General features: G+C 41.8%; 1 protein-coding gene across 6 annotated transcripts in view; it reads right to left on the reverse strand.

Moving 5' to 3' along the window:
- ttll7 (tubulin tyrosine ligase-like family, member 7) overlaps positions 1-27,046 on the reverse strand; it is a 190,212-nt gene that overhangs the window by 112,272 nt on the left and 50,894 nt on the right. For 4 of the 6 annotated variants that reach the window (XM_055862303.1, XM_055862301.1, XM_055862298.1 and 1 more), the window contains exons 1-4: positions 26,400-26,661; positions 15,543-15,616; positions 8,321-8,662; positions 7,580-7,711 (exon numbers count right to left, since the gene is read on the reverse strand). In XM_055862303.1, coding sequence (XP_055718278.1) covers positions 7,580-7,711; positions 8,321-8,345 — 157 coding nt within the window. In that variant the 5' untranslated portion in view covers positions 8,346-8,662; positions 15,543-15,616; positions 26,400-26,661. Of the gene's footprint in view, positions 1-7,579; positions 7,712-8,320; positions 8,663-15,542; positions 15,617-26,399; positions 26,662-27,046 lie in introns of those variants that run through there. The other 2 variants (XM_055862299.1, XM_055862300.1) reach the window with 2 other exon arrangements.

Consider the following 27,046-nt stretch of genomic DNA (forward strand, 5'->3'; position numbering starts at 1 on the left):
CACCTCACACTGCCACGTCCAACCAAGAAGAGGAGAAGAGGACTTATATGATGAGGCCTGTTCATCACTCTACACCTCACCCAACAGTAGTCCCCGTGAGTGGACTGTCACCTTCAGAGAGATGGAGCATCTCAGCGATGTCAGCTTACAAAAACATAAAAATTAAGAATGCAGCCCTCCGGTGCAAGACATGAGGCCCCCCAGAATCCCGACTTCATGACAGAGATGACTATAAAGCAGGTGCAAGAACTCAGGGCTACAGTTTCTACTCAGCTAAAGGCGCCACAGCCAACCACATCTCCTGTCCCATCTCAACGCACCGGTATGCCACACCAAAGCCAGGAGACGCAGGTCAGAGACAGACCAGTACCTGCGTCACACACAAGGAGCCAACCTCCAGACGAAGATGAGGACGTTTGTTCATCAGACCCCATCCTTGTGGCTGCGCTCAGAGAGCACATAAGACACGCAGAGATGGCACCGGCCCACTCCAGATCTGCAGCAGTTGTGTCACCTGACTGCTCAATAGCCCCAAGCAGATGGCACCATCACCCTGAAGAAAGGTGCCCAGTCAAGGCGCCCAGTCACTATGACACATCAGACATTACTCGCCTGACCGCTGCCATTCTGATTCCCATCACCACCTGCTTGCACCCAAACCAGAGAAAACATACAGAGCCCACTCCTACCATACCAGACTTTGGGGAGTTTGCACACCTGAAAGTAGCCCTAGAAAACATTGTGTCAGCAGCTGCGACTGAAAGGTTAAAGTTCCAGATCCTCACTGATCACCTGAGGCTAGAAGAGGTCCAGCTGATTGTAGATTCATACAGTAACTCCAGGTACCCATATTCAGACACCATGGTCTCTCTCTCACTAAGCAGTTTTGGACAACCCCATCAGCTGGCCCTGCAACGCATTGCGAAGCTTATGGATGGCCCTGACGTTCGCAGTTGAGATGTTATGGCTCTCTGTATGTTTGCTCTTAGAGTCCCTTCCTTACTGTCCATGTTGGAGCAGCTGACATGATTTTTGAATAACTACCTCATCTCTGTAACCTGTACGTGCAATTATCTGTGAGGTCTCTCAGTCAGGCAGTGAATTTCAAACACAGATTCAACTATGAAGACCAGGGAGGTTTTCCAATGCCTCACAAAGAAGGGCACCTATTGGTAGATGGGTAAGAAATAAAACAGACATGGAATATCCCTTTGAGCATAGTGAAGTTATTAAATTACACATTGGATGGTGTATCAATAAACTATGTCACTACGAAGACACAGGCGTCCTTCCTACTCTGTTGCCGGAGAGGAAGGAAAACGCTCAGGGATTTCACCATGAGGCCAATGGTGACTTTAAAACAGTTACAGAGTTTAATGGCTGTGATAAGAGAAAACTGAGGAAGAATCAACAACATTGTAGTTACTCCACAATATCAACCTAAATGACAGAGTGAAAAGAAGGAAGCCTGTACAGAATACAAATATTCCAAAACATGCATCCTGTTTGCAATAAGGCACTAAAGTAAAACTGCAATAAATGTGGCAAAGAAATGTACTTTATGTCCTGAATACAAAGCGTTATGTTGGGGGCAAATCCAACACAACACATCACTGAGTACCACTCTTCATATTTTCAAGCATGGTGGTGGCTACATCATGTTACGGGTATGCTTGTCACTGGCAAGAATTTGGGATTTTTTTAGGATAAAAGAAACGGAATAGAGCTAAGCACAGGCAAAATCCTAGAGGAAAACCTGGTACAGTCTGCTTTCCAACATACACTTGGAGTCAAATTCAGTTTTCAGTAGGATTATAACCTAAAACACAAGCCCAAATATACACTGGAGTTGCTTACCAAGACGACATTGAATGTTCCTGAGTGGCCTAGTTACAGTTTTGACTTGAAAATGTCTGTCTAGCAATGATCAACAACCAACTTGACAGCTTGAATATTTTTTTTTAAGAATAATGTGTATAATCCAGGTGTGGATTAAAGTTGTTAGAAAGACTACCCAGAAAGACTCACAGCTGTAATCACTGCCAAAGGTGATTCTAGCATTGACTCAGGGATGTTAATAGTTATGTAAATGACATATTTCTGTATTTCATTTTCAATACATTTGCAAATATTTCTAAAAACATGTTTTCACTTTGTCATTATGGGGTATTGTATGGAGATAAAAATATATATATTTCAACCATTTTGAATTCAGGCTGTAACCCAACAAAATGTGGAATAAGTCATACGTTCTTCAGGCACTGTTCTATGAACCGGGGTCTCGTGACCACATTTTAAAATCACCCGACGCCACATGGGGTCACAATCGTTAGTTTGGGATATGACGCCTTAGTCACTTGTAGTGGCATTTTTTGAGATACACGTCTGTAAATGAGGCGGCGGCTGTAGAGACGGCTTTCATATTTAGATTTCCCTATGCACCCCTAGTTTATCCCTTTACTTAGAATGCCGACAGCTCATCAGTCAATCACCCCCAACTTTCTGTGCAATCAAGAGACGTTCTCTTTAGCCTGCTCGTTGTAGGTCCTGCCTCCAGTCAGTGAGTTGCGGTGAAGACAGAACAGACCGTTCGTTTCTCCACCGAAGTACCGTAAAACTTAAATGAATAGCCAGGCGCTTACTAGGGACAGGCTTCAATTAGAGCAAGGCGTCTATTTCCTTCATGCACACAGCTTTTGCTTATTTGCATAGTTAATTGTTTAATTGCAGCATTTTAATACATTTCTTCATTACCTCCACTAACGCGTTATCATTTACACACTGTTTCTTTTGTCTTAGTATGTATGGCTCTATTTAAAAAATGTAAAACAACATTCCACGACAGAATAATTATTCTCCTCTTTGACTATGCATGTTCGGCAGTTCTTACTTTCACAACTAGACGGTCGATTTCTGCAGATTTGTACTCCCGAAGTTGGTGACTGTTTTTGTGCTTGCCATTTTGCTAGCAGTTCTCAGATGTTAGCAGCCAATGGCGAGCAGTTTCTTACTGGCGATAAAAAAGGCATGATTGCCATCATTTTATTTGAGTCATTACTGAATTATTTAAATGTCACATATCAAAGACTAAACCTTGCAAACAATTAATGGTAATTCATGGTAACCTCAAAAACAATTAATTTAGACCCAGCGTTTATTTGAAACAGGCGTTTATTTGCTGAAATTTGTGCCGTTGCCCGGCTATTAAAAGGGATAGGGCATTATCACTTTTATACAACAAGTTACCAACATATTCAACTAATGATTAACATATTTTCATTCAAAAATGTGATTCATTTATTCATACTGCTTCATCCTTCCACAAGCTATAGCCCCGACACAAATCTAGAGTTGCTACCCAAGCCGGCTGGTCGTTTGTTCTATCGGTTCGGTTGCTAGAGCCACGACCCAGTCGTTCGGTCTTTTAGTTCTGTATCTATGGACGCGACCCATTCGTTCTTTCTAAATGTTCCATTGCCATACTGGCTGGCAACGTTATTATCCCTTACTTGCTAGCTAGCCAACTACGGCTAACATAGTCACGTCAAAATGTGCAGCCAGAATAACAGCAAAGTAGCCAACAACACAGCTAACGCAATCACTTCAAACTGAAGCCGGAAAGGTTACAAACTAGCTGCACATCATTTCACCTTTTTCAATGACGTTTCTTTGTATATATCCATAAAAATTATCCCATCTGATTCATGATGTTTCGTCCTGACACGTTCTATGGGACAGCTGGAGATCGAATTTGAATATGGAAACAATATTGCAAATGTTGGAGAGATAGACAGCAGGGTTTATAAAAATCTCCACTGTTGAAAACTAAATGTTAGTCTAAAAGAAATGTGAAATAATGTCTAAACTCAGCACAAAAACAAACATCCCTCTTTCAGGACCCTGTCTTTCAAAGATAATTCGCAAAAATCCAAATAACTTCACATATCTTCATTGTAAAGGGTTTAAACGCTGTTTCCCATGCTTGTTCAATCAACCATAAACAATTAATGAACATGCACCTGTGGAACGGTCGTTAAGACACTAACAGCTTACAGACGGTAGGCAATTAAGGTCACAGTTATGAAAACTTAGGACACTAAAGAGGCCTTTCTACAGACTCTGAAAAGCACCAAAAGAAAGATGCCCAGGGTTCCTGCTCATCTGCGTGAACGTGTCTTAGGCATGCTGCAAGGAGGCATGAGGACAGCAGATGTGGTTAGGGCAATAAATTGCAATGTCCGTACTGTGAGACGCCTAAGACAGCGCTACAGGGAAACAGGACGGACAGCAGATCGTCCTCGCAGTGGCAAACCACGTGTAACAACACCTGCACAGGATCGGTACATCACACCTGCGGGACAGGTACAGGAGGGCAACAACAACTGCCAGAGTTACACCAGGAACACACAATCCCTCCATCAGTGCTCAGACAGTCCGCAATAGGCTGAGAGAGGCTGGACTGAGGGCTTGTAAGGGCCTGTTGTAAGGCAGGTCCTCAACAGACATCACCGGCAACAACGTCGCCTATGGGCACAAATCCACCGTCGCTGGACCACACAGGACTGGCAAAAAGTGCTCTTCACTGACAAGTCGCGGTTTTGTCTCACTGTGGGTGATGGTCGGATTAGCGTTTATCGTCGAAGGGATGAGCGTTACACGAGGCCTGTACTCTAGAGCGGGATCAATTTGAAGGTGGATGGTCCGTCATGGTCTGGGGCAGTGTGTCACAGCATCATCGGACTGAGCCTGTTGTCATTGCAGGCAATCTCAACGCTTTGCGTTACAGGAAAGACAGCCTCCTCCCTCATGTGGTACCCTTCCTGACATGACCCTCCAGCATGACAATGCCACCAGCCATACTGCTCGTTCTGTGCGTGATTTCCTGCAAGACAGGAATGTCAGTGTTCTGCCATGGCCAGCAGAGAGCCCGGATCGAAATCCCACTGAGCATGTCTGGGACCTGTTGGATCGGAGGGTGAGGGATAGGACCATTCCCCCCAGAAATGTCTGGGAACTTGTAGGTGCCTTCGTGGAAGAGTGAGGTAGCATCTCACAGTAAGAACTGGCAAATCTGGCGCAGTCCATGAGGAGGAGATGCACTGCAGTACTTAATGCAGCTGGTGGCCACATCAGATACTGACTGTTACTTTTGATTTTGACCCCCCCTTTGTTCAGGGACACATTATTCCATTTCTGTTAGTCACATGTCTGTAGAACTTGTTCAGTTCATGTCTCGGTTGTTGAATCTTGTTTTGTTCGTACAAATATTGACACATGTTAAGTTTGCTGAAAATAAACGCAGTTGACAGTGAGAGGACATTTAATTATTTTGCTGAGTTTAGATGCTTTTTATAGTGGAGATCAAGTTTATAAATGGCTTGGTTGGCCTGATGAGACAGTGGATTGCGCAGTCAGATGGAACAGAGTAAATCGGCATTTTAACTTCATAGATTTATCCAGTGGTAACTTGTGGAATAGACACCGGGGAATGCTGTTTTAACCAATCAGCATTCAGGATTAGACCCACCCGTTGTATAAAGTTGTATAAGTGAGTGCACTCGCTCTGTCTGCCATTCTACGGTCAGTATGCAGTTTATTGCACTGTGGGCCACTTTATAGTTTACTGTCAATGTTAGCATACTAGAACTGTATTGTGGAGCAGTGTATAGACTGCAGTTGTATTCTGCTATTGTCATTTATTTCCTCTTATACTGCAAAATCCTTCTAGTTAGATGTAATAGAAGCCGATTACATACAGCATATCATTTTAAGTCAGTTTTGTATTCACATCTGTGTGAAGCCATATTTCATTATGTTCACATTGCATACTGTAGTAGGCTAAGCTGATTAAGCTTTTATACTGCGTGCATCTTCTAGTCATAATTGCATATTATTCCTTTTTCTATTGCTTGTAGAACCACATCCTACAGTTCATTAAAGAACCTTGAAGAGTACCAGTGTGTGGTTCATGGTGGTGAGGTGACATGCCAATTAAGACAGCATCCATAGTGCTCTACCCGGCAGCCTGGTAGTGATTCAATATATCCAACCTAGCTTAGGTATCTGAACACAGGTTTCCCCTGCCCTATTTTACAAAAAAGATAAATAAATGGCCCATAATGTATTCAAATCCCAGTGGAAACCCGAAGTATGAGAGATAGGTGGCTGGCGCACTTAGACATTAATCCAATGACTGACTATTCATTATTCAGTGACTAATTAAAAATGCATATGCCATAACGAAACAACGTATTAATTCATTTCTTGAAAGCTTTGGCAAACCTGGAGATGCCGGACCTAATGTTGCGTAATTGCACTTTAACAAGTACAAATCTTTCCAATGCGACTGTGACAGTCCAATTACACTGGAATGTCTAATGGCATTCGGGCTAACCCAAAGCAAAAAAACTATGTGGGTTTGTCTGTTCCCTGAGCTGGGAGAACATAGTGTGAAGACCGGTGGGGCCAGGATTCGATCCCTCGCTGGCAGGGGGATTGCATATATGCCAAGGGCCGCAGCCTTAACGGCTCCACCACTATTATGTTCCATCTTTCATCATTACCTTTAATGATATACATTTTGAACAGGTGCAAGATTAGCTCTAGTAGAAATGCTTAGTCCATCTGGTCCTTCATGTTCATTTGCTACACTAGACGCCCGCTATGGCTACAATATGGCCAGAATGAGAGTCTCTGCACAGCGAGAGAACAGATTCACAGCACGACTTACAACTACAGTACCCACCACAACATCCCTCTACCCATCAACCTCTCTCTGTGTTGCTGACTCCATACTTTAGTCGGTGGTGGGTTCACCCCTGAGATACCATCACCCAATTTACAGAACACTTGAAAAGCGCTTACTCCTCTTTTACCTTCCTTGGGGAAAAATTCACTGCCAGGTTCAATCACTTCACTCGAGAATGTGTTGAATCGTCTTGGATATTTTTTTCGAACGCTTGACTCAATTAGTTATTGTTTTTCCAGAGTTTCAAAAACAAACGCAATGCTCAAATGGTTTGCCAAATCAGATGGTTCAATTCATTTTTTCCCGTACATTTACTGCGGCTTTTTGGGTCACCACTTAACACCAGCCAGCGATTACACGAGCCAGAAACACAAGAAAACTCCAGTTTTAGGTGGGTCACTCCATAAAAAATGTGCCAACCCACTGAGTGAGCGTTCGCCTGAATATGAGAAACGGTCTATAGGATCACATTTGTTTGCTTTGAATGAACAAATTTCCCCCCTACAATTTAAAGATGAAGCTAACATCACAACTCCGTGGCCTTGTGGTTATCGTGCCCACCCCGAGATTGGACGATTGGATGTTCGATCCCCAGCCGAGTCTTACCAAAGACTGTCATAAAGGGACCCGGTGCATCTCTGCTTGGCACTCAGTATTAAGGCGAAATATTAGAGGTAAGTCCCTGCGATAGATAGATTAGCATCCTGTACTTGTACATCAAGCTGCCTCACGCTACAGAAACGGGAGACAGGCTCCTATGTATGAGCCATTCTGGCCCGCTCATGCAAGGCAACTTAACATCACAACACAAAGCACAATATTCCCTCGTACCGATTTCATATTTGGTGCCAGCCACGTTGGCCGTAATGGTCCCCTTCTTCTTCTTGGTGCGGACCTTCCTTCTCCCACTGATCTGGTGGGAGCCCGCAGATGGCCCGTTCATGAGGGATGGTCCTTGATCCTCTGAAGGAGGGAGCCACAGTACAAGATTAGCTACAGTACAGGGGTGAATTCACTGCGAACCAAAAAAAGCAAACGGGCAGAAACTCTAGTTTTCGATCCGAAACATTTTCCTGTTGTAAAACGTTTTGCTACGATGTGCACTAATTAATAACCCCAGTACAGGGTGGGAGGATAGGATGTAGTGATTGGTTGGTTGGATATTCATACAGCCATTGTCTACAGTCCAGTTGTGACTCAATTGGATGCAAACAGACATACAAAAGGAAAAGAGAAAGGAAGCCCTGCTCTGTTATGCTGGAGGTGACCCTGCTATTATTATTCGCTGGGCGTGCATACATACTAGACATTGAGGCGTTGTCAGGCCCCGCTATTGAGGCATCCATCGCTGTGTGTGTGTGTGTGTGTGTGTGTGTGTGTGTGTGTGTGTGTGTGTGTGTGTGTGTGTGTGTGTGTGTGTGTGTGTGTGTGTGTGTGTGTGTGTGTGTGTGTGTGTGTGTGTCTGTGTGTGTGTGTGTGTGTGTGTGTTTGAGAGATAGAGAGAAGAGGGCATCTCAGCTATATGAGGTAATTGTCCGTGTCAGGCCTGGAGAGTAAAGGTGTCATACTCACCTCCATCGTCAGGGGGAGAGGGCATCTCATGGGCCGGGGGATCAAAGGGGAGAACAGAGCACTCTGCCAGGCTAGCGGCCGAGGGGACACCGGGCAGGGCCCTCCAGAGACACTACTTATGTCTTCCCTGTCTGGACAAATTTGGTTACGGCAGCCCAGAGCGAGATCATCTGAGCACCAGCCTCTCCTCTTCCCTCAGTCTGGTCATGAAGGTAGTGAAGAGGGGACAGCAGAGGGGTGGAGGGGGGGACCGGGGAGTGGGACTCCTCCTTAGAATTCAGCACAGCCACGGTGCGTTTAGAGCCCGCAGAGAAAGTGATGGATGTGTCGGGTGTCTAGTGCCTGTGGAGGAAGAGAAGAAGAATACTTTTTTTTTTTTACAGCCAAGGTTGAGGAGGAGGAGAATAACTGCTGCTTGGCTCCATGCATGCTTTGCTCTTCGCTGCCCTGGACAACCTTTCGATGTGCAGCACGCACAGATCTCACACTATATAAATCAATCTGACACGAAGCGCTGTGTCCCAAATGGAACCTTATTCCCTATGTAGTGCAGTACTGTTGACGAAGGCACATAAGGTCCAGAGTAGTGCACTATATAGGGAATAGGGTGTCATTTGGGACACATCCGAAGCGTTGCTATGGAATGAGTTCACTGTGACAGAGCTTCACTGTATGGAGCTGCGTGACTGAATACTGCACCCCTCAGGCGCTATAGCAGACGTACAGTCATGTAGTAATTAATGCAATTCCGTAATCACAACTAGCCCATATACAGGACAGCTGCATGGGAGAGTCATTAAATATTAATGCGGCTGTCAAATAAATGGGTTTCAGGGCTTGTCCCTCTTCTCTCTCCACGTCTCGTGATCGTGCCATCTGTGCCCGTTAATGGCTTGAGTGAACACAATCAGATGCAACTGTTGTCGAAAAGTAAAAGGAGACTATCAAAATATCTGTAGCTCATTTTCTTATTTTGTATGGTGTCAATTGTGATCAACAGTATATTTTTCGATTAACCATAGCTTATTTATTTCAACAACAAAAATGCCACTGTAGAGATCAACAGTAGCCTGTCGTGGTCATATTGTGAAATGCTCTTTAAGTGATTCACACATTTGCCTACACGACACAGAAAGAACAACACAAACACACACACACACACACACTACCAGCAAGCTAAAGCCAATCAGCTCCATTGATTCCATCAAAATCAGCGTAATTAATTCAAATGGGAAAACAATCCAATCACATTACTCAAATCACTCAATAACTCCCGGTCACTTCTATCCAAACAACGGGTTGCTGTGCTCTCTACCCTCTATTCACAGTGAGGATGGAGAGAGTGCAGCGGGGGGGGGGAGGAGAAAGGATGAGCTGAACTGCTGACACTACCTCTCCCCTGGGTGTTGTAGCCTGCTGTTCTCTGTTTCTACCGAGAGATAGCCAGAGAGTATTCACCTCCCGGTGTCATATTACCCCTCTATGGCCCTGAGGCCCCAGGCAGATATAGGCGCTCACATTTTTTAGTTACCCCTACCCAATGTACAACCATGTTTGTTCATATTCCTAATATCTCCCATATATGAAATGAGTGGTTGTGTAAAAATATTTCTCTGCAAAAGTAAATAGATATTGTGACATAACTGGCTGGAGGGTGGATGGGCCACATAAGCTCATGTAACCCAATATTGCAAGCTCTGATATTGCAACAGTTTAGAGGGAAAAAAGTAGTCAGTTGTCTGTCCTACGTACACAAACAAAACAGCATTAGGATATCGTAATGCATCTTAGAAATATATACCTGTAAGCGCAGAGATACAATATGCGGAAATGTAAACTATGAATATTTATGACGAATGTAAGATTTACCGCTCGTAGCTGATTTATAGACAACTGTCCAAGTCAAATTTGCTCTCATTCAGTGCTGCATCATTCGGCCTGACAAAAATGCATACAGTTGCACATGTTTTGGGATGTTTGTGGCTCGTGTAATCTGCTCTAAGGAAAACAAGTGGGCTCAGACTATTTGATTTTTTGGGGGTCAAAGGATTCTTGAAAGATTTTTTTTATTTTAGCCCTCTACTCTTGTAGTCAGGGGCCACCCCAGATTATCTTTGGGGCCACCATGGATTTTGCGTCAAATGCATTATGGCTGCCATAATACCATTTGATGGAGGTTAAATCACATGTAAATCTGAATTTGGTAATCACACCCATAGGGACTGTTGTAAATCTAATTTATTCTGAATCCAATTCAGGCCAGTTTATGAGGTGCACCATCCCGTTCACAAAAATGATTTCCGCCTACAGACAGTGAGTCATGTGGTCACGGTTTGCTATATAAAGCAGGCAGACAGGCATCGAGGCATTCAGTTACTGTTCGATTGAACATTAGAATGAGCAATACTAGTGACCTAAGCAACTTTAAGCGTGGTATGATCATCGGTGCCGGGCGCGTAACAGTTCCAGTATCTCAGAAACGTCCAGCCTCCTGGGCTTTTCACGCAAGACTGTGTCTAGGGTTTACCGAGAATGGTGCGACAAACAAAAAACATCCAGTCTGCGGCAGTCCTGTGGGCAAAAACAGCTTGTTGATGAGAGGTCGAAGGAGACAAACTTGCAAATAACGCCGCAGTACAACAGTGGTGTGCAGAACGGCATTTAGGAACGCACAAATCATCGGTCCAGTGGGCACGTGATCACCAACACTAGACAATTGATGAGTGGAAACACATCGCCTGGTCCGACAAAACCCGGTTCCCGGTGCTTCATGCTGATGGCAAAGTCAGGATATGTTGTAAATTGCATTAGTCCATATACCCATCCTGCGTGGTGTCAACGGTACAGGCTGGTGGAGGTGGAATAATGGTGTAGGGAATGTTTTTTTGACACACGTTAGGGTCCCTTGACACCAATTGAACAATGTTTCCATGCCACAAAGAATTCAGGATGTTCTGGAGACAAAGGGTGGTCCAACCCGGTGCTAGATAGGTGTACCTTGTTACACAACCGTACGTTGCCCTTGTTTATTTTGTATTGAATGTGTTATTCGGTCTTTATAAGGGACTATATATAAGGGTATATCTAGGATAGAGTTTCTGTTAGAAAAATGTGGTGACGGACATTTGACCAGTGCATTTTACATTTACCGGACATTTAAGAAATTTACCGGACCCATATGCATGGGTTGCGTAACCAGATTACGCCGTCCACCCACGGTTCTCAGAATGAAAGAAATCACATTTAGTGTATGGTAATTAATGTTAACAGAACATGCAACTCGTATGCAATGGCGTGCGACATTCTTACCGAATTCCGATGAGCAATTTGAAGATGTTACATAGGCTGCGTGTCCATAAGGCTAGCGAAAGCTTTCTCTAGAGTAAATTGAATTAAATTGCCAAAATTGGCCGTTCAGCCATCGCTCATTCATATATTTTTATGTACATATTCTTATTCATTCCTTTACACTTGTGTGTATAAGGTAGTTGTTGTGAAATGGTTAGGTTAGATTACTTGTTAGATATTACTGCATGGATGCAGTAATAGAAGCACAAGCATTTCGCTACACTCGCATTAACATCTGCTAACCATGTGTATGTGACAAATAACATTGATTTGGATTTGATTTAATTAGCTTACTCCTGTCTATGCAGAGATAAATACAATCATTCAAAATACGCTACTACACCAGAAAGCATGATCTTTTTTGTTTTTGTGGTTTGTTTGAACTTTCATAGCCTACAGTCGGATGGGCGCGCAAATTGGGCAGAGCGAGCGGCATATACCAAATAGATTGTTGGGTTGCGACTGTCAGGGAAAAGCAGAGACCCAGCCAGGCATATAGCAGTATTTCTAAATACAAATCACGGAAAAACTGTTTGGAACACAAATGGCTATTGCTGTAAAGAGAAGACAATGAAAAGACTTAATTGAGAGAAAAGTAGCCTAATATTGACCATATCCCCGGTAAGTGTACATATTCAGTCTTTATCAATGGGTCAAACAAAATGATGATGGACGTCATTGTGTTTGTGTCTCCCCTTCTCGTAGGCCTAATACACGGATCAGAGAACGTCATTTTTTCCCTTCTGTTTGTCAGTGTCAGTAGAGTAGGCTACCCTGTAACTTTTGTCGTAAAAAAAATATATCGATTTTGCTAATGTCTCCAGTCATATACTGTATAGTGTAGTAGAACTGTATGAAATGTGTTATTAAAAGGCTAACATTGATTTATATAATTCGCTTAAATTATGACTATCCAATCGACTCATTACATTAGGAATAGTAGACTATTTTACATAAGTCTGTGAGGATGCGTGAAATTCTTTATTATAAAGGTGCATATTTATGGTGAGAATTAGCTTCCTCAAACTTGAAACTGCCCACATTAACTTTTCCTCAGCCAACAAGACGAGTAACGAACAGCAAAATCACTAGCCTGTCAATCTACTATCCCCCATAGTAGAATAGTTGACCTGTTCTATTGGTCAGCTTGTCCTTCAGTGCGAGAAAAAAATAGCCTATTCCAAACAGACTCTGGGACAGTTCTGGGAAGATAGATCCCAAATTCATACAACCAGTAGGCCTAGGCTACATCCACCCACCCAAAAAAGCAATGAGGCTCATACAACAGATCAGACCGTTTAGCATAAAATGTTGAACTATAATTTCTTCACATTATAAGCGCAGCAATGCGCACAAGACAGCAGGCTACGCATGAATGTTTGTTCCATAACGCAATTAGAGGGAAAACACCATTGTGGGCGGTTTCATGTGACAGAGATGAAAATAACCATTTGAAACTTAGAAAGAGCAGAGATCTAAATATAGAACAAATATCATAGGTTGCTAATATATGACTAGGATTGTGCCTTTGGTTACTGGACAATGAAAGAAAGTTGATTTGAAAACCAATAGAACATGAGAGAAATGCTAGTTTCAATCGCATATGGAATAGAGGTCGACCGATTAATCGGAATGGCCGATTAATTAGGGCCGATTTCAAGTTTTCATAACAAATCGGAAATCGGTAATTTTGGAAGCCGACTTTTTTTTCTACACCTTTATGTAACTAGGCAAGTCAGTTAAGAACACATTCTTATTTTTCAATGACGGCCTAGGAACGGTGGGTTAACTTCCTTGTTCAGGGGCAGAACGACAGATTTTTACCTTGTCAGCTCAGGGATTCAATCTTGCAACCTTACGGTTAACTAGTCCAACGCTCTAACCACCTGCCTCACGAGAAGCCCGCCTGTTACGCGAATGCAGTAAGAAGCCAAGGTAAGTTGCTAGCTAGCATTAAACTTATCTTATAAAAAACAATCAATCAATCATAATCACTAGTTATAACTACACATGGTTGATGATATTACTAGTTTATCTAGCGTGTCCTGCGTTGCATATAATCGATGCGGTGCGCATTCGCGAAAAAGGACTGTCGTTGCTCCAACGTGTACCTAACCATAAACATCAATGCCTTTCTTAAAATCAATACACAGAAGTATATATTTTACTTCTGTGTATTGTATATATAAACCTGCATATTTAGCTAAAAGAAATCCAGGTTAGCAGGTGAAACCAGGTGAAATTGTGTCACTTCTCTTGCGTTCATTGCACGCAGAGTCAGGGTATATGCAACAGTTTGGGCCGCCTGGCTCATTGCGAACTAATTTGCCATAATTTTACGTAATTATGACATAACATTGAAGGTTGTGCAATGTAACAGGAATATTTAGACTTATGGATGCCACCCGTTAGATAAAATACGGAACGGTTCCGTATTTCACTGAAAGAATAAACGTTTTGTTTTCGAGATGATAGTTTCCGGATTCGACCATATTAATGACCTAAGGCTCGTATTTCTGTGTGTTATTATGTTATAATTAATTCTATGATTTGATAGAGCAGTCTGACTGAGCGATGGTAGGCACGCACCTTTCGTGCGTTTTGCCAGCAGCTCTTCGCAATGCTTCAAGCATTGCGCTGTTTATGACTTCAAGCCTATCAACTCCCGAGATGAGGCTGGTGTAACCGATGTGAAATGGCTAGCTAGTTAGCGGGGTGCGCTAACGTTTCAAACGTCACTCGCTCTGAGACTTGGGAGTAGTTGTTCCCCTTGCTCTGCATGGGTAACGCTGCTTCGAGGGTGGCTGTTGTCGATGTGTTCCTGGTTCGAGCCCAGGTAGCGGCGAGGAGAGGGATGGAAGCTATACTGCTACACTGGCAATACTAAAGTGCCTATAAGAACATCCAATAGTCAAAGGTATATGAAATACAAATCGTATAGAGAAATAGTCCTATAATTCCTATAACAACTACAACCTAAAACTTCTTACCTGGGAATATTGAAGACTCATGTCAAAAGGAACCACCAGCTTTAGCTTTCTTACATGGCACATATTGCACTTTTACTTTCTTCTCCAACACTTTGTTTTTGCATTATTTAAACCAAATTGAACATTTTTCATTATTTATTTGAGGCTAAATTGATTTTATTGATGTATTATATTAAGTTAAAATAAGTGTTCATTACTCATTCAGTATTGTTGTAATTGTCACCATTACAAATAAATATATACAAATTGGCCGATTAATCGGTATAGGCTTTTTTTGGTCCTCCAATAATCGGTATCGATATCGGCGTTGAAAAATCATAATCGGTCGACCTCTAGTACAAACTCATCTATTAATCTACTACTGTATGCATCTGTCTGTATGTGTCTGTTACTGTGTGCATCTGCTATTGTGTGAGCCCAAAGCTGACCCTGCCAATATTAAGAGCCCCACATGGCAGGGCCCTCTACCTAGACAGTAGGGGGATGGGGTGGAGAGAGCAGGGGGTAGGTGGGAAGTACTGTAGAAAGGGTTACAGGTAAGCACTTTATATGTGCAGGAGTCTCCTCATTCGTACGGAGAGGGTATGAGTGAAAGAATAACGGTTTAATTCAATAAAATCGGATTCTATTACACGTTACAATCCCAGGACATTTTCATTGACATTGGCCTAGCCTACTTATTTATTCCAAGGACTAAGCAGCCCTTAAGCAGGTCTAGGACAAGTCCTGGGTTAAATGGCAGCTGTTACTGTTATGTTCTTTTTAGGGGTTTTTAACCTTTATTTAACTAGGCAAGTCAGTTAAGAACAAAGTCATATTTTCAATGACAGCCTAGGAACAGTGGGTTAACAGCCTTGTTCAGGGGCAGAACGACAGATTTTTACCTTGTCAGCTCGGGGATTCGATCTTGCAACATTTGATCTTGCAATCTTGCAACCATGTCATGTAATGGCATCTGCTAAAGAAAGAGAATAGTGTCTATTAGGCTATGTATAGGCCAAGTCTGCTTTCATAATCCAGCCCCTCTCTTGCTAGTTCTCTCTGTCTGTTTGCCTTTGCCTCTCTGTCAGTCTGCTCCTCTGTCTCTGAGGTTGCATCACGGGTTGGTAATTGCATGAACAACCACAAGAGGGCCTACTTGAATCATATTCAGGCTACACTGTGCTATTACGCAGAGGGAACGATTATAATCGAGCTAGGCCTGTAAGATAATAAATAGTATGGTACCAAAGAAAGATTCTACGTCAATTCAGAGCACGATTCCGACCACTTGTTATTACAACCAGATGTTTGTCATTTTATTGACTATAGTCCTACAAAAATGATACCATACCATTTAAATGATTATCACATTATTAGGCTTCTTTTTTATTGATTTTCCTGACAACATGATTTGTGCTTGCTTATTATCCACAACCTTCAGAAAACTATTTAGACGGGCAGAGGCTGAGTTTCTACGGACGCTGAGCCAGAGTGAGCTCATGCCAATACCCGCCCTCTAATGCCCGATGAATTAAGGAGTCATTGTCAAGGCCAGTTCCTCTCTATCCCTCATTCACAACAAATGTGTGTTTTGTTGGTCTGTCGCAGTAAAGTGCTACTCTGGCTCCCCATCCTGTCCCATTAGCAAGGCCTAGATATGCTGGGACTTTGTAACACTGTTCTCTGCTGGTCATGTTCATTTTATGAAAATAATGGCTCACATGTCTTATTCAAGAGAGGAAGGCTGACCGTTTTCTATCACACGTTGTAGAATCCATAAAACAGATAGGTCATGTCTTCATTTCAAAACAAGAAATTAGCCTATGGATTCAAAACCTTTTCTCGGTCTCCCTGCACAAGAAGGAGCTAAAAAGACACAGCAAAAGGTTGAATACTTAAACTATCTTAATAAAAATCTGAGCCATAAAATAGTGTCACAACACTACACTATCTTTACAAAGACCCTTCAGAGCTAAAAGGATCTCCGCAAAGGATTTGTGCATGTCTGCCTACACATGAAAACTTGTTTTCAAAGCAGAACGTGGAATCAATAGAGGGGTCTGAGAACACCACTTAAAGGCCCACTCTGTGATATTTACCAGAGGTGTGGACTCGAGTCTTGAGCTAGCACAGTGAGAAGGTTTTGTGGTGTTGCGAGTGTGAAACTGAATCTGGGAAATATTTGATTCTTTTGGCTATATGTCTAAAGATAGCTGTAACATCACACTAACTCAAGTGTTAAAGATGTAACATATTCTGGTGAATTAATAATTATATTTGTGAGGAAGAAAAAGCCTACAGACAGATCATGCTTTCCATCTGACCAGTAAGATTGCTCTGGACCCCAGAGAAGGTGTCAACGGGACGTGATATCCGTAGTCGATATTGACTGCCAACATGAATGACTTTCAGCTCAAAATGCTGATGTGAAACAGTTTATTTCTGTATCTTGCATTTTGAAACTGCATCACCATTTATGGCTGTAATGACAGGCCACATTTGCGCAGCGATGGTAGGTGCATGTTCACCCTGTGCGCGAGTGCATGTGCTAGCTCCTTTTTAGGGGTCGCGGGTCAACAAAAAATTAATGTAAACCACTGTGCTAGCGAATAGATTGCTGATTTGATGTACAGCTATTGGATCGGGTGCAGCGCAAATGTCAAATTGTAGGGGAGACGCCATCAATTATTATGCAGCTCCAAAACATTTAGGTGATCAAGAATATTAACCGTTTACTTTGCAAGTTCACCAGCAATGGGGCATCAAGTAACAATTACTAGCATAGGCCTACTGTTTTTTGGCATGAAAGTGATAATTTTCTTGTGAAGCTTTTGCATTTGGAATTTGTTGTTAAAATAAATTACATCATCAAAATGTGTTGTAGACAAAATAATGAAAACGTTTTTTTGGTAGCCTCAATAAATAGACAAACTTTGTAGATTTGAACAAGACATTGCCTGTATATATATTTTTTTTTGCTTGAGTTGACTCTTAGAATACACGACTTGGACTTGACTCGAGACGTTCTACTCAACTTGAGACTTGGACCTTGTGGCTTGCTTGTGACTTGGTCCCACCTCTGATATTTACAGCTGTTCTTGGTCATATTGGCCTAGCCTACCCATTGATTCTTGAAGAATATCCCTAAATGCTTCATGAGTTTAGTTCAACTGTCTAGCCTAACTCAATCATAACCAAACGGTTGTTGCTTTTGTTTATGAAAAATGCCTTTGTAAACAAACACTTGGCTTTAAAAAAAATGGTTAAAACTATCATTGTGGTCACCTCAAGGACTGTCCATCAATCCCCATCCCTCAGCTTTATTGCAAGCTTGCCATTTTGTTGTTGTTCAAATTACAGAGTGGGGCTTTAAAGTCATGTTGGAGAAAGGGGGTTTAGCAGACAGGTCTTTCCTGTACATGTGGTACTCTCTGGCCTTGTCACTTCAGCATTCCTGAGACCTCTGGTTATCTATAGCCATTTAAAAAGGGCAAAGACAGTAGGTTAGAGTGCCTTCAGAAAGTATTCAGACCCCTTGAGTTTTTCCACATTTTGTAACGTTACAGCCTTATTCTAAAATGGATTAAATTAAATACAATCCTAATCAATCTATACACAATGTCTACTAATGACAAAGCAAAAATATGTTTTTAGAATTTTTGCACATTTATAAAATAAGAAAAAACATAAATTCCTTACTTACATAAGTATTCAGACCATTTGCTATGAGACTCGAAATTGAACTCAAGTGCATCCTGTTTCCATTAACCATCCTTGAGATTTTTTACAACTTGATTGGAGTTCACCTGTGGTAAATTATATTATTTGGACATGATTTGGGAAGGCACACACCTGCCAATAAATTGTCCCACAGTTGACAGTGCATGTCAGAGCAAAAACCAAGCCATGAGGTCGAAGAAATTGTCCGTAGACCTCCGAGACAGGATTGTGTTGAGGCACAGATCTGGGGAAGGGTACTAAAAAATGTCTGCAGAATTGAAGGTCCCCAAGAATACAGTGGCCTCCATCATTCTTAAATGGAAGAAGTTTGGAACCACCAAGACTCTTCCTAGAGCTGGCTACTCGGCCAAACTGAGCAATCGGGGGAGAACGGCCTTGGTCAGGGAGATGACCAAGAACCCGATGGTCACTCTGACTGAGCTCCAGAGTTTCTCTGTGGAGATGGGAGAACCTTCCAGAAGGGCAACCATCTCTGCAGCATTCCACCAATCCGGCCTGTATGGTATTGGCCAGATGGAAGCCTCTTCTCAGTAGAAAGCACATGACGGCCCGCTTGGAGTTTGCCAAAATGCACCTAAAGGACTCAGACATGAGAAATACGTTTCTCTGGTCTGATTAAACCAATATTGAACTCTTTGGCCTGAATGCCAAACGCCACGTCTGGAGAAAACCTGGCACCCTCCCTACGGTGAAGCATGGTGGTGGCAGCCTCATGCTTTGGGGATGTTTTTTAGTGGTAGGGACTAGAAGACTAGTCAGTATCGAGGGAAAGATGAACGGAGCAAAGTACAGAGAGATCCTTGATGAAAACCTGCTCCAGAGCGCTCAGGACCTCAGACTGGGGTGAAGGTTCATCTTCCAACAGGACAAAGCCCCTAAGCACACAGCCAAAAAAACACAGAAGTGGCTTCGGCACAAGTCTCTGAACGTTCTTGACTGGCCCAGCCAGAGCCCAGACTTGAACCTGATCGAACATCTCTGGGGAGACCTGAAAATACCTGTGCATCAACGCTCCCCATCCAACCTGACAGAGCTTGAGAGGATCTGCAGAGAAGAATGGGAGAAACTCCCTAAATACAGGTCTGCCAAGCTTGTAGCGTCATTTCCAAGGAGACTTGAGGTTGTAATCGCAGCCAAAGGTGCTTCAACAGAGTAAAGGGTTGGAATACTTATGTAAATGTGATTTCATTTTATTTGTAATACATTTTGGGGGGGAAAAAAGATTTGTCATTATGGGGTATTGTGTGTAGATTGATGAGGGGGGAAAACTATTTAATCCATTTTAGAATAAGGCTTTAACGTAACAAAATGTGGAAAAAGGGGTCGGAATAGTTCCCGAATGTAATTGTTTTGGTCAACCTTTGCACACCTGGATTGTACACTATTTGCACATTATTCTTTTAAAATTCATCAAGCTCTGTTAAGTTGGTTGTTGGTCATTGCTAGACAGCCATTTTCAAGTTTTGCCATAGATTTTAAAGCCGAGTTAAAGATGCACTATGCAGAAATCGCTCCGCCATTTCCTGGTTGCTAAACTTGTAATAGATTGCTTATTAATTTCAGTTTATGTGACAAAACAAGTATTGTTTAGAGAATCATTGCAGGGCTCGACATTAACGCTTGTCCCCTGGGACAAGGGAAAAAAAATTGCCGGACAAGGAGAATATAGACTGAGCTTTTCGGAATGGACAAGTAAAAAATAAAGCACAAAAAAATATCTAACAATTAATCAGATCAATTTGATGAAAGTGTACTGAAGATGCGATGTGTTGCACACTGTCAACTCCCAATCTCTGCACAGAGTCACTTGTCTATCTATCAGTGCCCTGCAAGTAGCCTAGAGATTGGGCGAAATTAACTGAGCTGGGAGTTTGGGTGGCTCTTCTGAAGTCTCTCTTTCATCACGTGTCCTTGTGTGTGTGTGCCCACGGTTTTACCTCCGTTTTCAAATGTGTGTAGCCTACCCTCTTGCCAGTGTTATCTCTAGGAAATGGAGCGGGCGATAGCAGTCTCATAAAATATATTTTTACAAGCACCGAAAGCTGGCCAGGCACCAAGAAAGAACCCCATTGTCCACCACAAATACCAAACCTTGAACCAGTTGCTAAAAAAGTAGCATACGAGGAAAAATGATAAGAAAATTAATTCCGACCTGGAAACAGGAGTTTTCATAGGCTCGACCTGTCGACACAGAGGGAGATATCATGTACTGCTCAACATGTCAGATTTCCCCAATATATCAGACATGTAAGTTAATCAAAATAGTTTAAACTGTTCTAGGGAATGTTGACCCCGGCTGACAGGTTCACAGGCCAAGTTAGCTAACATTAGAGTCAATTAGCCACCAACAGGTTACATTGATATGCTAGCTATTCAGGGACAGTTTGGGATTTTGGTAATGAAGCACTTTAAATCTACTTCCTCGCAGTCAGATGGACTTGTGGATAACATTTGTATGTCTGCATGCAGTTTGAAGGTAGTTGATAACTAGAGTTAGCGCAATTGCTCACTAGCGTTATTGCACTAACGCTAGTTACCAATAGCTAGAAAAACTACATCTAACCAGAGATAGTTTTGGGGAGATGGGAAACTTCTAAGGAATCGTATTAATGCCCAATATGCACATTGCCCATGCGTCGTCAATGGTGCATTCTAGGCGATTCTGGGACAAGGAAAGCTCTCCTTCGAGGAGTGAATGGGAGTCAATTGGGCGCTACCTCAGAAACCCAACATTAGCATGACAATTAGCTCAGCAACCGCATAATGCAGCATGACAACGTGAAAGCGATTGGTCGACAGTCTGCTGGTTGGGGCATTATACATTTCTCCATTCATTGCCCAATGGAATTCCTATCTCTGGTGTAACTTCTAGACTAGAGTAACCAAATGTGATAAATAGTGGATGGCCTAAACATTTGTTTTTGCACCTCTGTAGTATTGTATGAGTTTAGCGCCATCTAGGGTAAACTTGGGCATGAAAATTAATGGGGTCCCCTGAGAAAAACTAATTGGATCAAACAAATTAAGTGGTTATAAAATACAACCCTTTAGTGTCAATTAAGAAACTTTTAACGTAAACTCACACCATTCCGTACAAATGTGCGCAACCGCAACATTCAAACGAGGCTACAGAGAACTAATGGGACTGTAGCGACTGTGTTGACTTCAAAATCGGGGGTGTGAACTACGTTTCTATTCAAGCGTTGATCGACATGGTAATGGCTCTATAGTATTGGAGAAAAGTTGAAAAAACTGACCCTCCGTTACATCGTGACGTGTCATGTCGTAACGTACAGCACGCATAAAGCAACTATTTCTGTCTTACAATCTCTCTCCACCAGGTGTAGCACTTCTCTCATCGTTTAAAAACAAGAAATGGACAGTGACGGGGGAAAGCGGGGATACCTAGTCATTTTTTGCGTCATCGTTGCATGCGATCATCATTCTCAAAGCCGCTGTTTACTTCTAAGATCACTTTAGCACCGCCCTAAAAACCCGATTCAAATTCGACACAAAGCTTCAAATAGGTATGTAATGACACATTATATAAACTCTTTATAGTGTTTTATTTACATTTTAGAGGCGATAAGGTGATAAGTTGGACAGATCGAGTGAAAAAAAGCAATTTTCCCACACAACATCTCTCCTTCTCACTATCATGCATTAGTTTCGCTTCCCCACCCGCCATTTTTTTAAAGACCCGACGGAGCTCATTGCCTTGATGAATTATGCAGAAACGGGCAGCGTGGGGGTGATGTAATTGATTCTGTTGGAAAGGGGAGAAATTGTGATTTACAATGGTATTGACATTACAGTTGATCTGGAAGTATTATGTTTTTTGGGGTGCTAAAATAAGGTCAATTGTACGGACCAAGGCGATGTACAAAAGTGAGTGAGTTTACGTTACACTATGAGAACTTGCTATCATGTTATTACTTTGTGTTGGGACAGCCTGCAGGACATAGAATAGAAGAATATGAACACATAGCCAGTGTTAAGGGAATATAATTTATCTAAGTGGGGTCCCCTGCCTTTTCTACTGTCAATTTAGGGTGTTGGAGAAAACATTTAGGGACATTTTGATCCCTGTGCTTTAGAGATGTATCGCTTTATCTATGTACGTCGCTATGGTAACCAGCAGCTTTAATTTGCCTGGCATAGGTTGGCATAGGTTATGATTATATTCAGTATTATACAGTAATTAATCAATTCTGCCACACAAGGGAAAATGAAACTGACATATTAGTCATTTAGCAGACGCTCTTATCCAGAGCGACTTACATTTTTCGAGTGCATTCATTTTTCGTGCCTACATGTTTCGTACATCAATGATGTCACTGATGTACTGTATTCAGATTCAGTTTGTTATAGTTTCCATATTGTTGGAGAGTCTCTTATGTAACCTAATCTATTTCTATCTATCTATAGGCTACTGTAGTCATCCACACATCGTCTTTTCAGTGAAATCAGTGCACATGCACTGGGAGGGAGCAAGCGGTTTTAAGTTGCCGCTGAGTCTAAAATTAAACTGTCGATATGACTCTGGCTTCATAATGTGCTAATATAAGAAGCTGGTGTAAAGTCATGGGTATAGAGATAACCGATGGTCAGCTGGATTCTAAACTTAACCTCCTGAGCTGCAGTATCGTAACATTCTGTACATGCACATGTGTCATATCAAGACACAGCACTTCATATTCTGTGTACTGTATAAAACTCAAAGAATAAATATCTAGCCCAGGGGTTTCCAACCTTTTTTTCCCATGGCCCCCTTTTTCACATTTGAAAAATGTCACGCCCTCTTATTGTTTATTGAGATCGCCTATACCACCAGTGTGATGTTGTTTAATTTCAGGGACCTAAGAAAATGTTGTTTTGAGACTCATGAAATCGTTTAGGTAGGCTATTTAATGATTATAATAATTATATATAATTATAATAATTAAGGAAATTAATCTCTAGAACCGATTTACCAAATGTTATCCTGCTACCAAATATGTATTATTATGAATTTATATGAACCCTGAATTTATTTATACTGTGTATACTCTTTTACAGAAAGTGAGTAGATCAATTGGTAGTGACAAAGTCACATATTGTATAAGATTACGACCCAATCAAAGTCCAATTCTTTGACTCCTCGACTTTAGAACGGTTGTCCCTCAGCTTCTGAATGTCATAGAGACCAACCAAATATATTCCCATGTGCATCAGAGTCGCGTCTTCCTCTGGCATTTTAACACTTGTTTCTAGCCTAAAGCATCTCAGATTTTTGCATCGTTTTCAAATGTTTTTATTTTACCCTCAAAATAAAGAAGGTCCCTCTCCCCCTATGTACACCAGCTAGGCTTGGAACAGCTGATCTAGCCTATTAGACTGACTATTCGTAGGCCTAACTAGCTATCGTATAAAAACAAGGCTATAAATATCTCGGGTCTAGAACTAAAACCAAAAATCGAACTTAGTGACCTGCCTTATTGTTTATAACATGTTTCCTAGAGTGTTATTAACAGCGCTTTGTTTACAGAGCATGCGGATGGATTATACAGATTAATATGGATTCAAACTGTTTAATCAAACGCTTAAACGCTTTGCCCTTTAATCCAGTGATTACTGTCAGATTAGAACAGGACTTCTGCATTTGAACGGGATACAGTGAGATCACCTTTTTCGTCTGTTTTGCCTGACTAGGCTATACTGTACCTACTTGAAGACAGTCTTGCAGTGTAAAACCTCTTTAATAATTACAAAAAAATGGGTATGGTTCATTTTCATTTCCAATTACTCAAAATGTATCACACACACATTGGTTCACACAAGAAGATATTAGCATTTGGCAATGAGAATAATAAACAATTTCTACACAAAATCAACATGAAGACATTCCATTTGTACATAAGATGGAGTACGCCGAATTGATAGCCTCGTTGTTTAAAGAAAATGTACTTTGATTTGTGATTTACTTTAAACCTGAATAGATAGGCTAAATAAACAATATTATTAAATACATTAACATACAGTGCCTTCGGAAAGTATTCAGACCCCTTGACTTTTTTCACATTTTGTTATGTTACAGCCTGACATGCACTGTCAACTGTGGGACCTTATATAGACAGGTGTGTGCCTTTCCAAATCATGTCCAATCCGTTGAATTTACCACAGGTGGACTCCAATCAAGTCGTAGAAACATTTTAAGGATGACCAATGGAAACAGGATGCACTCAATTTCAAGTCTCAGCAAAAGGTCTGAATACTCTGTATTTGCAAAAAATTATAAAAACCTGCTTTCGCTTTGTCATTATGGGGTATTGTGTATAGATTGGAGTATTTTTTATTCTTCGTCTCGAAGAAAAACAGACACTATAGGCATCTGCTATATGTTTCACCGGGGACTGTAAAATGTGAGGCGTATGTCATTTCCCCATGAAAACTTGACGTTTCCGGTTTCTTCTGACCCGGCTGAATTTATGGATGTGACAATCTGACTTGTTATCTTGAAACCTTACTGATTAGCTGCATAATCAACTTGCCCTGGGGATTGTCATTTCTAGATGGGTACTGAGTGATTGCATTGTAGCAATGTAATGTAGCCTAGACAACAAATAAACGACAATACTCACAGTGACACAGAAGAGTAACAAGGTACAGCCTACATCCAGTAGGCTGAGATATTACGTCAACCTTAGAAATAAAATATGACTTACTCACATATTGATATTATTCAGAGTGAGCAATAATATATTTGTGATAGACAATCATTCATGCAATGCACCCATTTATCGCGGTGGCAGGTAGCCTAGTGGTTAGAGCGTTGGACTAGTAACCGGAAGGTTGCAAGATTGAATCCCTGAGCTGACAAAGTAAAAATCTGTCTTTCTGCCCCTGAACAAGGCCCACTGTTTCTAGGCCGTTATTGAAAATAAGAATTTGTTCTTAACTAACTTGTAAATAATATTGTTGCCAGATGGCATCTCAAATTCTTACCAGGTCATCGGATGGCATCTCCAGGGGAGTCAATTGGGTATGGAAGGGTCGCCACACCCTAGCTCAACACCAACAATTGGCAATAGAATACTAAAATCATTCCAATCCTGATTAAATGCAGTTTAGCGGTACAAAAGCTGACTTTAGGACCATGCGGGCGCCTGGGAACAGGAGGGAAGGCTGTTTGTAAGGCTGGCTAGCTGGCTTTATGGAGAGCGCATCGACGCATATGCTGGGAACAGCATAACTTTGTATCTAAACAGTTCAGAGATAAAGATGGCTGTAGCTAGGTAACCCCCTCCGCATACCATAGCGTAAACTGAAATGACACCCCTGGGCATCCCGAGGCCATAGACTACTCCTTTGCCTGACAACATCGTGTGTCCTAAGAAAGTCTTACTTCAAGGTGTTCTAGGAAAGGAGTTTGATAAATCGGAGGTTCCTGTATATTACTAAAGGGTCACCAGAATAGTTGTATTGAGGATGAGCAGATACAGTCTAGAAATACATAGTCTGTTGTGCAGGTGTCCCATGATCGGCAGAAAAACTATAGACATGATAAATGAGCTTTATGTCAATGGGAGCTGGCCATCTCTGCTGACTGCAGAATTATTCTCATCCATCTAACGTTATAGCTAGCTTCAAATATGAAATTCAAACTGTCAGTGAGTCCCATACAACTATGTAATTGTTTGTTTTAAAAATAGATGCCACCATTGTGTCCAAATGATGCGAAAGTGTACAGTTACCAAAGATGTGTGTATATTGACCTAGCCATGTAGCTAGTTGATTAGCCATCTAGCTAGCTAGCCAGCCAGATAGCATGCTAGCTACGGCCCCCGTTATCATCATGCAGAGTAGCCAGAGAGCCACAGGAGCAGGCAACACTTCCAGTAAACTAAAGTGGAATGACACATAGCCAAACATGCATGAATAACAATATCATACTTGCAGACTTCTCATGCTGGAAAGAACAATAGTCTGATACAACCCTGTTATTTTAGGGGAAAGGGATAGAAGGGTAAGGTAGCTACCTTATTTTATCCAGGCTGCTGTAGCTAACGTTAGTGCTTGGATCAGCCGAAACAAATGGTGATGATGAAACCAGTAGCCTATGCAGTCTCGCGTGGTTCTATGATGTTGGGGTAGATGCTAACTTTCAATATTTATAGGTAATAGGAAATCCTAATATTTCATGTAGCTATAAATACACATAATTATGTCAATATTTTTGTCCTATAGCGTGCTCTCAGCTCCTGAGAAAGCGTCCAAGGGTGGGTGAAACCAATTCCTCGATAGGTGTGCATGAGTTGTAAATAATTGAATGTGTATTTATCCCTTTACGACAAATACCGGACGTATTGCGCATGACATTTTCTGATATTTTTATTATTCACATTTTTATTATTTGGCCATTGTAGAGAACGAAACGGTATGTTTTTACAATAAATATAAAAATCACAAACGTTACTGCAGTTGCTGTTTCAGTGCAAACAGGAGACATGGCAACCTACGCATACCACAGAGTTTCTATACGCAGTCGCAACATCGCGAGATTTCCGGGAACGACTACAAAGCAGATCAGGTCGAGGTTTGAGAAGTGAAAAAATATTCCTTAGTTCTTAGTTTTCTAGAAATCTAAAGGCCCAACCTGTGTTCGAGTCAATGTCTTAGGTAATTT

Source organism: Salvelinus fontinalis, chromosome 14, assembly GCF_029448725.1.
Source record: "Salvelinus fontinalis isolate EN_2023a chromosome 14, ASM2944872v1, whole genome shotgun sequence".
NCBI lineage: Eukaryota > Metazoa > Chordata > Actinopteri > Salmoniformes > Salmonidae > Salvelinus > Salvelinus fontinalis.